The following is an 18,307-nucleotide window of genomic DNA, read 5'->3' as shown; positions in this document are numbered from 1 at the left end:
CCTATTCCACAATGTCCCTTATGTATTTCCCTATTCCACAATGTCTCTTATGTATTTCCCTATTCCACAATGTCTCTTATGTATTTCCCTATTCCACAAAGTCTCTTATGTATTTCCCTATTCCACAATGTCTCTTATGTATTTCCCTATTCCACAATGTCTCTTATGTATTTCCCTATTCCACAATGTCTCTTATGTATTTCCCTATTCCACAACGCCTCTTATGTATTTCCCTATTCCACAATGTCTCTTATGTATTTCCCTATTCCACAACGCCTCTTATGTATTTCCCTATTCCACAATGTCTCTTATGTATTTCCCTATTCCACAATGTCTCTTATGTATTTCCCTATTCCACAATGTCTCTTATGTATTTCCCTATTCCACAATGTCTCTTATGTATTTCCCTATTCCACAAAGTCTCTTATGTATTTCCCTATTCCACAAAGTCTCTTATGTATTTCCCTATTCCACAATGTCCCTTATTTATTTCCCTATTTCACAATGTATCTTATGTATTTCCCTATTCCACAATGTCTCTTATGTATTTCCCTATTCCACAATGTCTCTTATGTATTTCCCTATTCCACAATGTCTCTTATGTATTTCCCTATTCCACAATGTCCCTTATGTATTTCCCTATTCCACAAAGTCTCTTATGTATTTCCCTATTCCACAATGTCCCTTATGTATTTCCCTATTCCACAATGTCTCTTATGTATTTCCCTATTCCACAATGTCCCTTATGTATTTCCCTATTCCACAAAGTCTCTTATGTATTTCCCTATTCCACAATGTCTCTTATGTATTTCCCTATTCCACAAAGTCTCTTATGTATTTCCCTATTCCACAAAGTCTCTTATGTATTTCCCTATTCCACAATGTCTCTTATGTATTTCCCTATTCCACAATGTCTCTTATGTATTTCCCTATTCCACAAAGTCTCTTATGTATTTCCCTATTCCACAATGTCCCTTATGTATTTCCCTATTCCACAAAGTCTCTTATGTATTTCCCTATTCCACAATGTCTCTTATGTATTTCCCTATTCCACAAAGTCTCTTATGTATTTCCCTATTCCACAAAGTCTCTTATGTATTTCCCTATTCCACAATGTCTCTTATGTATTTCCCTATTCCACAATGTCTCTTATGTATTTCCCTATTCCACAATGTCTCTTATGTATTTCCCTATTCCACAAAGTCTCTTATGTATTTCCCTATTCCACAATGTCTCTTATGTATTTCCCTATTCCACAATGTCTCTTATGTATTTCCCTATTCCACAAAGTCTCTTATGTATTTCCCTATTCCACAAAGTCTCTTATGTATTTCCCTATTCCACAAAGTCTCTTATGTATTTCCCTATTCCACAATGTCTCTTATGTATTTCCCTATTCCACAATGTCTCTTATGTATTTCCCTATTCCACAAAGTCTCTTATGTATTTCCCTATTCCACAATGTCTCTTATGTATTTCCCTATTCCACAATGTCTCTTATGTATTTCCCTATTCCACAAAGTCTCTTATGTATTTCCCTATTCCACAATGTCCCTTATGTATTTCCCTATTCCACAAAGTCTCTTATGTATTTCCCTATTCCACAAAGTCTCTTATGTATTTCCCTATTCCACAATGTCCCTTATGTATTTCCCTATTCCACAAAGTCTCTTATGTATTTCCCTATTCCACAATGTCTCTTATGTATTTCCCTATTCCACAATGTCTCTTATGTATTTCCCTATTCCACAATGTCTCTTATGTATTTCCCTATTCCACAATGTCTCTTATGTATTTCCCTATTCCACAATGTCTCTTATGTATTTCCCTATTCCACAATGTCTCTTATGTATTTCCCTATTCCACAATGTCTCTTATGTATTTCCCTATTCCACAATGTCCCTTATGTATTTCCCTATTCCACAAAGTCTCTTATGTATTTCCCTATTCCACAAAGTCTCTTATGTATTTCCCTATTCCACAATGTCCCTTATGTATTTCCCTATTCCACAAAGTCTCTTATGTATTTCCCTATTCCACAATGTCTCTTATGTATTTCCCTATTCCACAATGTCTCTTATGTATTTCCCTATTCCACAATGTCTCTTATGTATTTCCCTATTCCACAATGTCTCTTATGTATTTCCCTATTCCACAATGTCCCTTATGTATTTCCCTATTCCACAATGTCTCTTATGTATTTCCCTATTCCACAATGTCTCTTATGTATTTCCCTATTCCACAAAGTCTCTTATGTATTTCCCTATTCCACAATGTCTCTTATGTATTTCCCTATTCCACAATGTCTCTTATGTATTTCCCTATTCCACAATGTCTCTTATGTATTTCCCTATTCCACAATGTCTCTTATGTATTTCCCTATTCCACAACGCCTCTTATGTATTTCCCTATTCCACAATGTCTCTTATGTATTTCCCTATTCCACAATGTCTCTTATGTATTTCCCTATTCCACAATGTCTCTTATGTATTTCCCTATTCCACAATGTCTCTTATGTATTTCCCTATTCCACAAAGTCTCTTATGTATTTCCCTATTCCACAAAGTCTCTTATGTATTTCCCTATTCCACAATGTCCCTTATTTATTTCCCTATTTCACAATGTATCTTATGTATTTCCCTATTCCACAATGTCTCTTATGTATTTCCCTATTCCACAATGTCTCTTATGTATTTCCCTATTCCACAATGTCTCTTATGTATTTCCCTATTCCACAATGTCTCTTATGTATTTCCCTATTCCACAATGTCCCTTATGTATTTCCCTATTCCACAAAGTCTCTTATGTATTTCCCTATTCCACAATGTCCCTTATGTATTTCCCTATTCCACAATGTCTCTTATGTATTTCCCTATTCCACAATGTCCCTTATGTATTTCCCTATTCCACAAAGTCTCTTATGTATTTCCCTATTCCACAATGTCTCTTATGTATTTCCCTATTCCACAAAGTCTCTTATGTATTTCCCTATTCCACAAAGTCTCTTATGTATTTCCCTATTCCACAATGTCTCTTATGTATTTCCCTATTCCACAATGTCTCTTATGTATTTCCCTATTCCACAAAGTCTCTTATGTATTTCCCTATTCCACAATGTCTCTTATGTATTTCCCTATTCCACAATGTCTCTTATGTATTTCCCTATTCCACAACGTCTCTTATGTATTTCCCTATTCCACAATGTCTCTTATGTATTTCCCTATTCCACAAAGTCTCTTATGTATTTCCCTATTCCACAATGTCTCTTATGTATTTCCCTATTCCACAACGTCTCTTATGTATTTCCCTATTCCACAATGTCTCAATTTCCCTATTCCACAATGTCTCTTATGTATTTCCCTATTCCACAATGTCTCTTATGTATTTCCCTATTCCACAACGTCTCTTATGTATTTCCCTATTCCACAATGTCTCTTATGTATTTCCCTATTCCACAAAGTCTCTTATGTATTTCCCTATTCCACAATGTCTCTTATGTATTTCCCTATTCCACAATGTCTCTTATGTATTTCCCTATTCCACAATGTCTCAATTTCCCTATTCCACAATGTCTCTTATGTATTTCCCTATTCCACAATGTCCCTTATGTATTTCCTTATTCCACAAAGTCTCTTATGTATTTCCCTATTCCACAATGTCTCTTATGTATTTCCCTATTCCACAATGTCTCTTATGTATTTCCCTATTCCACAATGTCTCTTATGTATTTCCCTATTCCACAATGTCTCTTATGTATTTCCCTATTCCACACAGTCTCTTATGTATTTCCCTATTCCACAATGTCTCTTATGTATTTCCCTATTCCACAATGTCTCTTATGTATTTCCCTATTCCACAATGTCCCTTATGTATTTCCCTATTCCACAAAGTCTCTTATGTATTTCCCTATTCCACAATGTCCCTTATGTATTTCCCTATTCCACAATGTCTCTTATGTATTTCCCTATTCCACAATGTCCCTTATGTATTTCCCTATTCCACAATGTCTCTTATGTATTTCCCTATTCCACAATGTCTCAATTTCCCTATTCCACAATGTCTCTTATGTATTTCCCTATTCCACAATGTCCCTTATGTATTTCCTTATTCCACAAAGTCTCTTATGTATTTCCCTATTCCACAATGTCTCTTATGTATTTCCCTATTCCACAATGTCCCTTATGTATTTCCCTATTCCACAATGTCTCTTATGTATTTCCCTATTCCACAATGTCCCTTATGTATTTCCCTATTCCACAATGTCTCTTATGTATTTCCCTATTCCACAATGTCTCAATTTCCCTATTCCACAATGTCTCTTATGTATTTCCCTATTCCACAATGTCCCTTATGTATTTCCTTATTCCACAAAGTCTCTTATGTATTTCCCTATTCCACAATGTCTCTTATGTATTTCCCTATTCCACAATGTCTCTTATGTATTTCCCTATTCCACAATGTCTCTTATGTATTTCCCTATTCCACAATGTCTCTTATGTATTTCCCTATTCCACACAGTCTTTTATGTATTTCCCTATTCCACAATGTCTCTTATGTATTTCCCTATTCCACAATGTCTCTTATGTATTTCCCTATTCCACAATGTCCCTTATGTATTTCCCTATTCCACAATGTCTCTTATGTATTTCCCTATTCCACAATGTCTCTTATGTATTTCCCTATTCCACAAAGTCTCTTATGTATTTCCCTATTCCACAATGTCTCTTATGTATTTCCCTATTCCACAACGTCTCTTATGTATTTCCCTATTCCACAATGTCTCTTATGTATTTCCCTATTCCACAATGTCTCTTATGTATTTCCCTATTCCACAATGTCTCTTATGTATTTCCCTATTCCACAATGTCTCTTATGTATTTCCCTATTCCACAATGTCTCAATTTCCCTATTCCACAATGTCTCTTATGTATTTCCCTATTCCACAATGTCTCTTATGTATTTCCCTATTCCACAACGTCTCTTATGTATTTCCCTATTCCACAATGTCTCTTATGTATTTCCCTATTCCACAAAGTCTCTTATGTATTTCCCTATTCCACAATGTCTCTTATGTATTTCCCTGTTCCACAATGTCTCTTATGTATTTCCCTATTCCACAATGTCTCAATTTCCCTATTCCACAATGTCTCTTATGTATTTCCCTATTCCACAATGTCCCTTATGTATTTCCTTATTCCACAAAGTCTCTTATGTATTTCCCTATTCCACAATGTCTCTTATGTATTTCCCTATTCCACAATGTCTCTTATGTATTTCCCTATTCCACAATGTCTCTTATGTATTTCCCTATTCCACAATGTCTCTTATGTATTTCCCTATTCCACACAGTCTCTTATGTATTTCCCTATTCCACAATGTCTCTTATGTATTTCCCTATTCCACAATGTCTCTTATGTATTTCCCTATTCCACAATGTCTCTTATGTATTTCCCTATTCCACAATGTCTCTTATGTATTTCCCTATTCCACAAAGTCTCTTATGTATTTCCCTATTCCACAAAGTCTCTTATGTATTTCCCTATTCCACAATGTCCCTTATTTATTTCCCTATTCCACAATGTCTCTTATGTATTTCCCTATTCCACAATGTCTCTTATGTATTTCCCTATTCCACAATGTCTCTTATGTATTTCCCTATTCCACAAAGTCTCTTATGTATTTCCCTATTCCACAATGTCTCTTATGTATTTCCCTATTCCACAATGTCTCTTATGTATTTCCCTATTCCACAACGTCTCTTATGTATTTCCCTATTCCACAATGTCTCTTATGTATTTCCCTATTCCACAAAGTCTCTTATGTATTTCCCTATTCCACAATGTCTCTTATGTATTTCCCTATTCCACAATGTCTCTTATGTATTTCCCTATTCCACAATGTCTCAATTTCCCTATTCCACAATGTCTCTTATGTATTTCCCTATTCCACAATGTCTCTTATGTATTTCCCTATTCCACAACGTCTCTTATGTATTTCCCTATTCCACAATGTCTCTTATGTATTTCCCTATTCCACAAAGTCTCTTATGTATTTCCCTATTCCACAATGTCTCTTATGTATTTCCCTATTCCACAATGTCTCTTATGTATTTCCCTATTCCACAATGTCTCAATTTCCCTATTCCACAATGTCTCTTATGTATTTCCCTATTCCACAATGTCCCTTATGTATTTCCTTATTCCACAAAGTCTCTTATGTATTTCCCTATTCCACAATGTCTCTTATGTATTTCCCTATTCCACAATGTCTCTTATGTATTTCCCTATTCCACAATGTCTCTTATGTATTTCCCTATTCCACAATGTCTCTTATGTATTTCCCTATTCCACACAGTCTCTTATGTATTTCCCTATTCCACAATGTCTCTTATGTATTTCCCTATTCCACAATGTCTCTTATGTATTTCCCTATTCCACAATGTCCCTTATGTATTTCCCTATTCCACAAAGTCTCTTATGTATTTCCCTATTCCACAATGTCCCTTATGTATTTCCCTATTCCACAATGTCTCTTATGTATTTCCCTATTCCACAATGTCCCTTATGTATTTCCCTATTCCACAATGTCTCTTATGTATTTCCCTATTCCACAATGTCTCAATTTCCCTATTCCACAATGTCTCTTATGTATTTCCCTATTCCACAATGTCCCTTATGTATTTCCTTATTCCACAAAGTCTCTTATGTATTTCCCTATTCCACAATGTCTCTTATGTATTTCCCTATTCCACAATGTCCCTTATGTATTTCCCTATTCCACAATGTCTCTTATGTATTTCCCTATTCCACAATGTCTCAATTTCCCTATTCCACAATGTCTCTTATGTATTTCCCTATTCCACAATGTCCCTTATGTATTTCCTTATTCCACAAAGTCTCTTATGTATTTCCCTATTCCACAATGTCTCTTATGTATTTCCCTATTCCACAATGTCTCTTATGTATTTCCCTATTCCACAATGTCTCTTATGTATTTCCCTATTCCACAATGTCTCTTATGTATTTCCCTATTCCACACAGTCTTTTATGTATTTCCCTATTCCACAATGTCTCTTATGTATTTCCCTATTCCACAATGTCCCTTATGTATTTCCCTATTCCACAATGTCTCTTATGTATTTCCCTATTCCACAATGTCTCTTATGTATTTCCCTATTCCACAAAGTCTCTTATGTATTTCCCTATTCCACAATGTCTCTTATGTATTTCCCTATTCCACAACGTCTCTTATGTATTTCCCTATTCCACAATGTCTCTTATGTATTTCCCTATTCCACAATGTCTCTTATGTATTTCCCTATTCCACAATGTCTCTTATGTATTTCCCTATTCCACAATGTCTCTTATGTATTTCCCTATTCCACAATGTCTCAATTTCCCTATTCCACAATGTCTCTTATGTATTTCCCTATTCCACAATGTCTCTTATGTATTTCCCTATTCCACAACGTCTCTTATGTATTTCCCTATTCCACAATGTCTCTTATGTATTTCCCTATTCCACAAAGTCTCTTATGTATTTCCCTATTCCACAATGTCTCTTATGTATTTCCCTATTCCACAATGTCTCTTATGTATTTCCCTATTCCACAATGTCTCAATTTCCCTATTCCACAATGTCTCTTATGTATTTCCCTATTCCACAATGTCCCTTATGTATTTCCTTATTCCACAAAGTCTCTTATGTATTTCCCTATTCCACAATGTCTCTTATGTATTTCCCTATTCCACAATGTCTCTTATGTATTTCCCTATTCCACAATGTCTCTTATGTATTTCCCTATTCCACAATGTCTCTTATGTATTTCCCTATTCCACACAGTCTCTTATGTATTTCCCTATTCCACAATGTCTCTTATGTATTTCCCTATTCCACAATGTCTCTTATGTATTTCCCTATTCCACAATGTCTCTTATGTATTTCCCTATTCCACAATGTCTCTTATGTATTTCCCTATTCCACAAAGTCTCTTATGTATTTCCCTATTCCACAAAGTCTCTTATGTATTTCCCTATTCCACAATGTCCCTTATTTATTTCCCTATTCCACAATGTCTCTTATGTATTTCCCTATTCCACAATGTCCCTTATGTATTTCCCTATTCCACAAAGTCTCTTATGTATTTCCCTATTCCACAAAGTCTCTTATGTATTTCCCTATTCCACAATGTCTCAATTTCCCTATTCCACAATGTCTCTTATGTATTTCCCTATTCCACAATGTCCCTTATGTATTTCCCTATTCCACAAAGTCTCTTATGTATTTCCCTATTCCACAATGTCTCTTATGTATTTCCCTATTCCACAATGTCTCTTATCTATTTCCCTATTCCACAATGTCTCTTATGTATTTCCCTATTCCACAATGTCTCTTATGTATTTCCCTATTCCACAATGTCTCTTATGTATTTCCCTATTCCACACAGTCTCTTATGTATTTCCCTATTCCACAATGTCTCTTATGTATTTCCCTATTCCACAATGTCTCTTATGTATTTCCCTATTCCACAATGTCTCTTATGTATTTCCCTATTCCACAATGTCTCTTATGTATTTCCCTATTCCACAAAGTCTCTTATGTATTTCCCTATTCCACAAAGTCTCTTATGTATTTCCCTATTCCACAATGTCCCTTATTTATTTCCCTATTCCACAATGTCTCTTATGTATTTCCCTATTCCACAATGTCCCTTATGTATTTCCCTATTCCACAAAGTCTCTTATGTATTTCCCTATTCCACAAAGTCTCTTATGTATTTCCCTATTCCACAATGTCCCTTATGTATTTCCCTATTCCACAAAGTCTCTTATGTATTTCCCTATTCCACAATGTCTCTTATGTATTTCCCTATTCAACAATGTCTCTTATGTATTTCCCTATTCCACAATGTCTCTTATGTATTTCCCTAATCCACAATGTCTCTTATGTATTTCCCTATTCCACAATGTCTCTTATGTATTTCCCTATTCCACAATGTCCCTTATGTATTTCCCTATTCCACAATGTCTCTTATGTATTTCCCTATTCCACAATGTCTCTTATGTATTTCCCTATTCCACAAAGTCTCTTATGTATTTCCCTATTCCACAATGTCTCTTATGTATTTCCCTATTCCAAAATGTCTCTTATGTATTTCCCTATTCCACAAAGTCTCTTATGTATTTCCCTATTCCACAAAGTCTCTTATGTATTTCCCTATTCCACAATGTCCCTTATTTATTTCCCTATTCCACAATGTCTCTTATGTATTTCCCTATTCCACAATGTCCCTTATGTATTTCCCTATTCCACAAAGTCTCTTATGTATTTCCCTATTCCACAAAGTCTCTTATGTATTTCCCTATTCCACAATGTCCCTTATGTATTTCCCTATTCCACAAAGTCTCTTATGTATTTCCCTATTCCACAATGTCTCTTATGTATTTCCCTATTCCACAATGTCTCTTATGTATTTCCCTATTCCACAATGTCTCTTATGTATTTCCCTATTCCACAATGTCTCTTATGTATTTCCCTATTCCACAATGTCTCTTATGTATTTCCCTATTCCACAATGTCCCTTATGTATTTCCCTATTCCACAATGTATCTTATGTATTTCCCTATTCCACAATGTCTCTTATGTATTTCCCTATTCCACAAAGTCTCTTATGTATTTCCCTATTCCACAATGTCTCTTATGTATTTCCCTATTCCACAATGTCTCTTATGTATTTCCCTATTCCACAAAGTCTCTTATGTATTTCCCTATTCCACAATGTCTCTTATGTATTTCCCTATTCCACAAAGTCTCTTATGTATTTCCCTATTCCACAATGTCCCTTATGTATTTCCCTATTCCACAATGTCTCTTATGTATGTCCCTATTCCACAATGTCTCTTATGTATGTCCCTATTCCACAATGTCTCTTATGTATTGCCCTATTCCACAATGTCTCTCCCTATTCCACAAAGTCTCTTATGTATTTCCCTATTCCACAAAGTCTCTTATGTATTTCCCTATTCCACAAAGTCTCTTATGTATTTCCCTATTCCACAATGTGGCTTGGATGTTGTGTTGTGATCATGACTCATTGTTTGGAACTGTGATGAAAGCACATTGTTATTCCTGAATCCCAAATGGCACCCTATGTCCTACATAGTGCACTATATAGGGAATAAGGCTCTGGTCTATAGTAGTGCACTATATAGGGAATAGGACTCGGGTCTAAAATAGGGCACTATATAGGGAATAGGGTGCCATTTGTGAGCCAGCTAACATACACTACATGACCAAAAGTATGTGGACACCTGCTCGTCGAACATCTCATTCCAGAATCATAAGCATTAAAATGGAGTTGGTCGCCCCCCCCTTGCTGCTATAACAGCTTTTAAGGCTTTCCACTATCTGCCATATATCTACCCACATTGCTGCAGGGACTTGCTTCTATTCAACCACAAGAGCATTAGTGAGGTCGGGCACTGATGTTGGGCGATTACGCCTGGCTCACAGTTGGCGTTCCAAATCATCCAAAAGGTGTTCGATGGAGTTGAGGTCAGGGCTCTGTGCAGGCCAGTCAAGTTCTTCCACAACAATCTCAACAAACCATTTCTGTACAGACCTTGCTTTGTGCACGGGGGCATTGTCATGCTGAAACAGGAAAGGCCTTCTTCAAATTGTTGCCACAAAGTTGGAAGCACAGAATCGTCTAGAATGTCATTGTACGCTGTAGCATTACGATTTCCCTTCACTGGAGCTAAGGGACCTAGCCCGAACCATGAAAAACAGCTCCAGACCATTATTCCTCCTCCCCCAAACTTTACACTATACATTGTGGCAGGTAGCGTTCTCCTGGCATCCGCCATCCCCAGATTCGTCTGTAGGACTGCCAGATGGTGAAGCGTGATTCATCACTCCAGAGAACGCGTTACCACTGCTCCAGAGTAAATGGCGGAAGCTTTACACCACTCCAGCCGGCGCTTGGCATTACGCATGGTGATCTTAGGCTTGTGTGCGGCTGCTCGGCCATGGAAACCCATTTCATGAAGCTCCCGACTAACAGTTCTTGTGCTGAGTTTCTTCCAGGGGCAGTTTGGAACTCTGTAGTGAGTGTTGCAACCGAGGACAGACTATTTTTACGCACTACGCGCTTCAGCACTCGACGGTCCCTTTCTGTGAGCTTGTGTGGCCTACCACTTAGCTGCTGAGGCGTTGTTATTTCTAGAAGTTTCCACTTCACAATAACAGCACTTACAGTTGACCGGGGCCGCTCTAGCAGGGCAGAAACCTGATGAACTGACTTGTTGGAAAGGGGGCATCCTATGACGGTGCCACGTTGAAAGTCACTTAGCTCCTCAGTAAGGCTATTCTACTGCCAATGTTTGTCTATGGAGATTGCATGGCTGTGTGCTCGATTCTATACGCCTGTCAGCAACGGGGGTGGCTGAAATAGCCCGAATCCCCTAATTTGAAGGGGCGTCCACATACTTTTGTATATATAGTGTATTATATAACCACACTGAGCCTAGTGGCCTCTTAAGACTAACCTCTTAAGACTTGTCTAGTTAAATAAAGGTTAAATAAAAAATAAAGACTAACCTCATACATTTTGCGTGCTTCTTTCTCCATAACATAAGAAAATACACAAATAGTATTGAATCGTAATATGCTTAGCATTTTAGCATTTCTCACCATAAGCTGTGTCATAGTTTAGCCAGTATAAAACTCTTCATGAAAATCACTAGACGTATACACATGACAGGACACAGATTCATACAGCGTGGTAGTTATTGAAAGTCTACAGGGGAATTATCTGTATTTGTGTTTATTTTTCAAGTAACCCCTCCCCCACAGAATCACGTTACAACAGCACACAGTAGCTGTCGGAAGACAAGCCTGTACCTTTCCAGACCCATATATACATTCAGATAGTATATTTAAGCAATAAGGCACGAGGAGGTGTGGTATATGGCCATATATCACAAACCCCCGAGGTGCCTTATTGCTATTATAAACTGGTTACCAACGTAATTAGAGCAGTAAAAATACATGTTTTGTCATACCCAGTGTATACGGTCTGATATACCACGGCTGTCAAACCACCCAGTTTATAAGCACATATGTACTGTATGTACAGTTGAAGTCGGATGTTTACATACACCTTAGCCAAATACATTTAAACACAGTTTTTCACAATTCCTGACATTTAGTCCTAGTAAAAATTACCTGTCTTAGGATCACCACTTTATTTTAAGAATGTGAAATGTCAGAATAATAGTAGAGAACGATTTATTTAAGCTTTTATTTCTTTCCTCACATTCCCAGTGTGTCAGAAGTTTACATACACTCAATTAGTATTTGGTAGCACTGCCTTTAATTTTTTTAACTTGGGTCAAACGTTTCGGGTAGCATTCCACAAGCTTCCCACTTTAAGTTGGGTGAAATTTGGCCCATTCCTCCTGACAGAGCTGGTGTAACTGAGTCAGGTTTGTAGGCCTCCTTGCTCGCACACGCTTTTTCAGTTCTGCCCACACATTTTCTATAGGATTGAGGTCAGGGCTTTGTGATGGCCACTCCAATACCTTGACTTTGTTGTCCTTAAGCCATTTTGCCACAACTTTGGAGATATGCTTGGGGTCATTGTCCATTTGGAAGACCCATTTGCGACCAAGCTTTAACTTCATGACTGATGTCTTGAGATGTTGCTTCAATATATCCACATACTTTCCCCTCCTCATGATGCAATCTATTTTGTGATGTGCACCAGTCCCTCCTGTAACAAAACACCTCCACAACATGATGCTGCCACCCCCGTGTTTCACGGTTGGGATGGTGTTCTTCGGCTTGCAAGCCTCCCCCTTTTTCCTCCAAACATAACAATGGTCATTATGGCCAAACAGTTCTATTTTGTTTCATCAGACCAGAGGACATTTCTCCAAAAAGTACGATCTTTGTCCTCAAGTGCAGTTGCAAACCATAGTCTGGCTTTTTTATGGCGGTTTCGGAGCAGTTGTCACGTTCCTGACCTATTTCTGTTAGTTTTTGTGTGTTAGTTGGTCAGGACGTGAGATTGGGTGGGCATTCTATGTTTTCTGTTTCTGTGTTGGTTTTGGGTTACCTGGTATGGCTCTTAATTAGAGGCAGGTGTTTGGCGTTCCTCTAATTAAGAGTCATATTTAGGTAGGCGTTGTCACAGTGTTCGTTGTGGGTGATTGTCTCCTGTGTCTGTGTTATGTCTTACACCATACGGGATTGTTTCGGTTGTTCGTTTCGTTTCGATGTCGTCTGTTACCTGTACGTAAGTTTATGTTTAGTTATGTAAGTTTATGTTCAGGTCTCGTCAACGTCGTTTTGTTATTTTGTAGTTTGGAAAGTGTTTTGTTTCGTTTCGTGTGCCATCGTAATTTATAATAAAGATGGCTTATTTCCCTGAGCCTGCGTTTTGGTCTGAAGATCCTTCTCTCCTCACCTCGTCCGAGGATGAGGAGAGCGACAGCCCTTACAGAATCACCCACCACGCTAAGACCAAGCGGCAAGGGAAAAATAAACGGAGTAAGGGACAGGAGAAAAACAAGGATTTCTGGACATGGGAGCAGATAATGAATGGAGAAGGTCCCTGGGCTAAGGCAGGAGAAAATCGCCGTTCCCAGGAAGAGAGGGAGGCAGCTAAAGCCCAGGAGCGGTGGTTTGAGGAGGCAGCAAGGAGACGTGGCTGGAAGCCCGAAAAGCCATGGGAACAGGTGGAGGCATTGAGGAGAGCAGAGGCTACCTGGGAGAGGAACCGGAGCTATGAGGGAACGCGTCTGGCACGGAAGCCAAAAAAGCCCGTGAGTAATTCCCAAAAATTTCTTGGGGGGGGGCTAGGAGATAGTGGGCCAAGGGCAGGTAGGAGACCTGCGCCCACTTCCCAGGCTTACCGTGGAGAGCGGGAGTACGGGCAGGCGCCGTGTTACGCAGTAGAGCGCACGGTGTCTCCTGTACGAGTGCATAGCCCAGTGCGGGTTATTCCACCTCCCCGCACTGGTAGGGCTAGATTGAGTATTGAGCCAGGTGTCATGAGGCCGGCTCAACGCGTCTGGTCTCCAGTGCGTCTCCTCGGGCCGGCATACATGGCACCTGCCTTACGCATGGTTTCCCCGGTTCGCCTACATAGCCCGGTGCGGGTTATTCCACCTCCCCGCACTGGTCGGGCAACCGGGAGTATTCAACCAGGTAAGGTTGGGCAAGCTCAATGCTCAAGAGTGCCAGTACGCCTCCACGGTCCGGTATTTCCGGCACCACCTCCCCGCCCCAGCCTAGTACCTACAGTGTCTACACTACGCACTAGGCTACCAGTGCGTATCCTGAGCCCTGTTCCTCCTCCACGCACTCTCCCTGTAGTGCGTGTATCTAGCCCGGTGCCTCCAGTTCCGGCCCCACGCACTAAGCTACCAGTGCGTCTCCAGAGCCCTGTACCCACTGTATCTTCTCCCCCTACTAATCCTGATGTGCTTGTCCTCAGCCCGGTGTCACCAGTGCCGGTACCACGCATCAGGGATAGAGTAGGCTTTGAGAATACAGTGTGCCCTGTCCCTGCTCCCCGCACTAGTAGGAAGGTGCTTATCATTAGCACGGTGCCTCCAGTTCCGGCACCACGCACCAGGTCTACAGTGCGCCTTATCCGGCCAGAGCCATCCGTCTCCCCAGCGCCGTCTGAGCCATCCGTCTCCCCAGCGCCATCTGAGCCATCCGTCTCCCCAGCGCCATCTGAGCCATCCGTCTCCCCAGCGCCATCTGAGCCATCCGTCTCCCCAGCGCCATCTGAGCCATCCGTCTCCCCAGCGCCGTCTGAGCCATCCGTCTGCCAGGAGCCTGCAAAGCCGCCCGTCTGCCATGAGCCTGCAAAGCCGCCCGTCTGCCATGAGCCTACAGAGCCGTCAGCCAGACAGGAGCCGCTAGAGCCATCAGCCAGACAGGAGCCGCTAGAGCCGTCAGCCAGACAGGATCTGCCAGAGCCGCCAACCAGACAGGATCTGCCAGAGCCGCCAACCAGACAGGATCTGCCAGAGCCGCCAACCAGACAGGATCTGCCAGAGCCGCCAACCAGACAGGATCTGCCAGAGCCGCCAACCAGACAGGATCTGCCAGAGCCGCCAACCAGACAGGATCTGCCAGAGCCGTCAGAGAGCCATGAGCAGCCAGAGCCGTCAGAGAGCCATGAGCAGCCAGAGCCGTCAGAGAGCCATGAGCAGCCAGAGCCGTCAGAGCGCCATGAGCAGCCAGAGCCGTCAGCCTGCCATGAGCGTCGAGAGCCGTCAGCCTGCCATGAGCGTCGAGAGCCGTCAGCCTGCCATGAGCGTCGAGAGCCGTCAGCCTGCCATGAGCGTCGAGAGCCGTCAGCCTGCCATGAGCGTCGAGAGCCGTCAGCCAGCCATGAGCGTCGAGATTCGTCAGTCAGCCATGAGCTGCCCTTCAGCCTGAAAAGGCTAGATACCCAGAACTGCCCATCAGTCCAGAGCTGTCTCTCTGTCCGGAGCTGCCTTTCAGTCCGGAGTTGCCCCTCTATCCTGATCTCCCTCTCTATCTTTATCTACCTCTATAGTCTTATCTATCCCTCTGTCTTGGTTTATCTCTCTGTCCCGGTATTGTCATTATTAGATTTGTTATTAGGAGGATTTTGTGGTGGAAGTAAGAGGGTGGACATTCTTGAAGGGAGGGGGCTAGGATGGATTATGGTGGGGTGGGAACCGCGCCCGGAGCCTGAGCCACCACCGTGGTTAGATGCCCACCCAGACCCTCCCCTAGACTTTGTGCTGGTGCGTCCGGAGTTCGCACCTTGTGGGGGGGGTACTGTCACGTTCCTGACCTATTTCTGTTAGTTTTTGTGTGTTAGTTGGTCAGGACGTGAGATTGGGTGGGCATTCTATGTTTTCTGTTTCTGTGTTGGTTTTGGGTTACCTGGTATGGCTCTTAATTAGAGGCAGGTGTTTGGCGTTCCTCTAATTAAGAGTCATATTTAGGTAGGCGTTGTCACAGTGTTCGTTGTGGGTGATTGTCTCCTGTGTCTGTGTTATGTCTTACACCATACGGGATTGTTTCGGTTGTTCGTTTCGTTTCGATGTCGTCTGTTACCTGTACGTAAGTTTATGTTTAGTTATGTAAGTTTATGTTCAGGTCTCGTCAACGTCGTTTTGTTATTTTGTAGTTTGGAAAGTGTTTTGTTTCGTTTCGTGTGCCATCGTAATTTATAATAAAGATGGCTTATTTCCCTGAGCCTGCGTTTTGGTCTGAAGATCCTTCTCTCCTCACCTCTTCCGAGGATGAGGAGAGCGTCACCCGTTACAGCAGTGGCTTCTTCCTTGCTGAGCGTCCTTTCAGGTTCTGTCGATATAGGACTCGTTTTACTGTGGATATAGATATTTTTGTACCTGTTTCCTCCAGCATCTTCACATGGTCCTTTGCTGTTGTTCTGGGATTGATTTGAACTTTTCTCACCAAAGCACGTTCATCTCTAGGAGACAGAAAGCGTCTCCTTCCTGAGCGGTATGACGGCTGCGTGGTCCCATGGTGTTTATACTTGCGTACTATTGTTTGTACAGATGAACATGGTACCTTCCGGCGTTTGTAAATTGCTCCCAAGGATGAACCAGACTTGTCTGGTCTTGGCTGATTTCTTTCTATTTTCCCATGATGTAAAGCAAAGAGGCACTGAGTTTGAAGGTAGGCCTTGAAATACATCCACAGGTACACCTCCAATTGACTCAAATTATGTCAATTAGCCTATCAGAAGCTTCTAAAGCCATGACATAATTTTCTGGAATTTTCCAAGCTGTTTAAAGGCACAGTCAACTTAGTGTATGTAAACTTCTGACCCACTGGAATTGTGATACAGTGAATTATAAGTGAAATAATCTGTCTGTAAACAATTGTTGGGAAAAATGACTTGTGTCATGCGCAAAGTAGATGTCCTAACCGACTTGACAAAACTATAGTTTGTTAACAAGAAATTTGTTGAGTGGTTGAAAAACAAGATTTAATGACTCCAACCTAAGTGTATGTAACCTTCCGACTGTATATATGTCTCGGTCTGTTACCTTCCCAGATGACTGAATACCCTTGATCACTGCCAGACAGACGATGAGCCAGGCGGCGAACAGGGACAGGGTCATCTTCCAGTTGAGGCCTCCGCTGTCCTCGATGGTGCTGGTGATGTTCAAGGTCTGCCGGTACCAGAAGTAAGTGGTGGCAGAAGACTTTTCACACTCCGGTTCGATTACTAGAAGAGGAGGGGAGAGGGGGAGGAGAGAGGCGAGAGAGGGAGGAGAGAGGCGAGAAGGGGAGTGGGGGGGAGGAGATGGGTAGAGGGGGAGGAGAGAGGGGAGAGGGGGAGGAGAAGGGGAGAGGGGAAGATAAAGAGGAGAAGGGGAGAGGGGGAAGAGGTAGGTGAGATTGGAGAGGCAGAGGAGAAAGAGAGAAGGGGATGAGATAGGTGAGAGGGAAGGAGAGGAGAGAGGGGAGAGGGGAGAGAGGGGGAGGAGAGAGGGGAGAGAGGGGGAGGAGAGAGGGGAGAGAAGGGGACAAGGTTTGAGAAATGTGGAGTGAGAAATAGAAATAGAGTAAAGAATCTATCTATATCTATCTATCTATCTATCTATCTATCTATCTATCTATCTATCTATTCAATTCAATTCAATTCAATTCAAGGGGCTTTATTGGCATGGGAAACATGTGTTAACATTGCCAAAGCAAGTGAGGTAGATAATATACAAAAGTGAAATAAACAATAAAAATTAACAGTAAACATTACACATACAGAATTTTCAAAACAAGAAAGACATTACAAATGTCATATTATATATATACAGTGTTGTAACAATGTACAAATGGTTAAAGCACACAAGTTAAAATAAATAAGCATAAATATGGGTTGTATTTACAATGGTGTTTGTTCTTCACTGGTTGCCCTTTTCTTGTGGCAACATGTCACAAATCTTGCTGCTGTGATGGCACACTGTGGAATTTCTCCCAGTAGATATGGGAGTTTATCAAAATTGGATTTGTTTTCAAATTCTTTGTGGATCTGTGTAATCTGAGGGAAATATGTCTCTCTAATATGGTCATACATTGGGCAGGAGGTTAGGAAGTGCAGCTCAGTTTCCACCTCATTTTGTGGGCAGTGTGCACATAGCCTGTCTTCTCTTGAGAGCCATGTCTGCCTACGGCGGCCTTTCTCAATAGCAAGGCTATGCTCACTGAGTCTGTACATAGTCAAAGCTTTCCTTAAGTTTGGGTCAGTCACAGTGGTCAGGTATTCTGCCACTGTGTACTC

The 18,307-nt window shown here is 40.9% G+C and overlaps 1 protein-coding gene across 1 annotated transcript in view; it reads right to left on the bottom strand.

Annotated features, from left to right (window-relative positions):
• The window catches only part of LOC139557885 (sodium-dependent neutral amino acid transporter SLC6A17-like), a 74,243-nt gene that overhangs the window by 31,554 nt on the left and 24,382 nt on the right, over nucleotides 1-18,307 (bottom strand). The window contains exon 5 of the mRNA XM_071373171.1: nucleotides 17,073-17,254. Within this exon, the coding sequence (XP_071229272.1) occupies nucleotides 17,073-17,254 (182 nt within the window). The remainder of the gene's footprint in view (nucleotides 1-17,072; nucleotides 17,255-18,307) is intronic.

The sequence above is a fragment of the Salvelinus alpinus genome, chromosome 28 (assembly GCF_045679555.1).
Source record: "Salvelinus alpinus chromosome 28, SLU_Salpinus.1, whole genome shotgun sequence".
In the NCBI taxonomy this organism is placed as follows: Eukaryota; Metazoa; Chordata; class Actinopteri; order Salmoniformes; family Salmonidae; genus Salvelinus; species Salvelinus alpinus.
The sequence above is the reverse complement of the archived record's forward strand: the minus strand, read 5'-3'. Positions and strand labels throughout refer to the sequence as shown.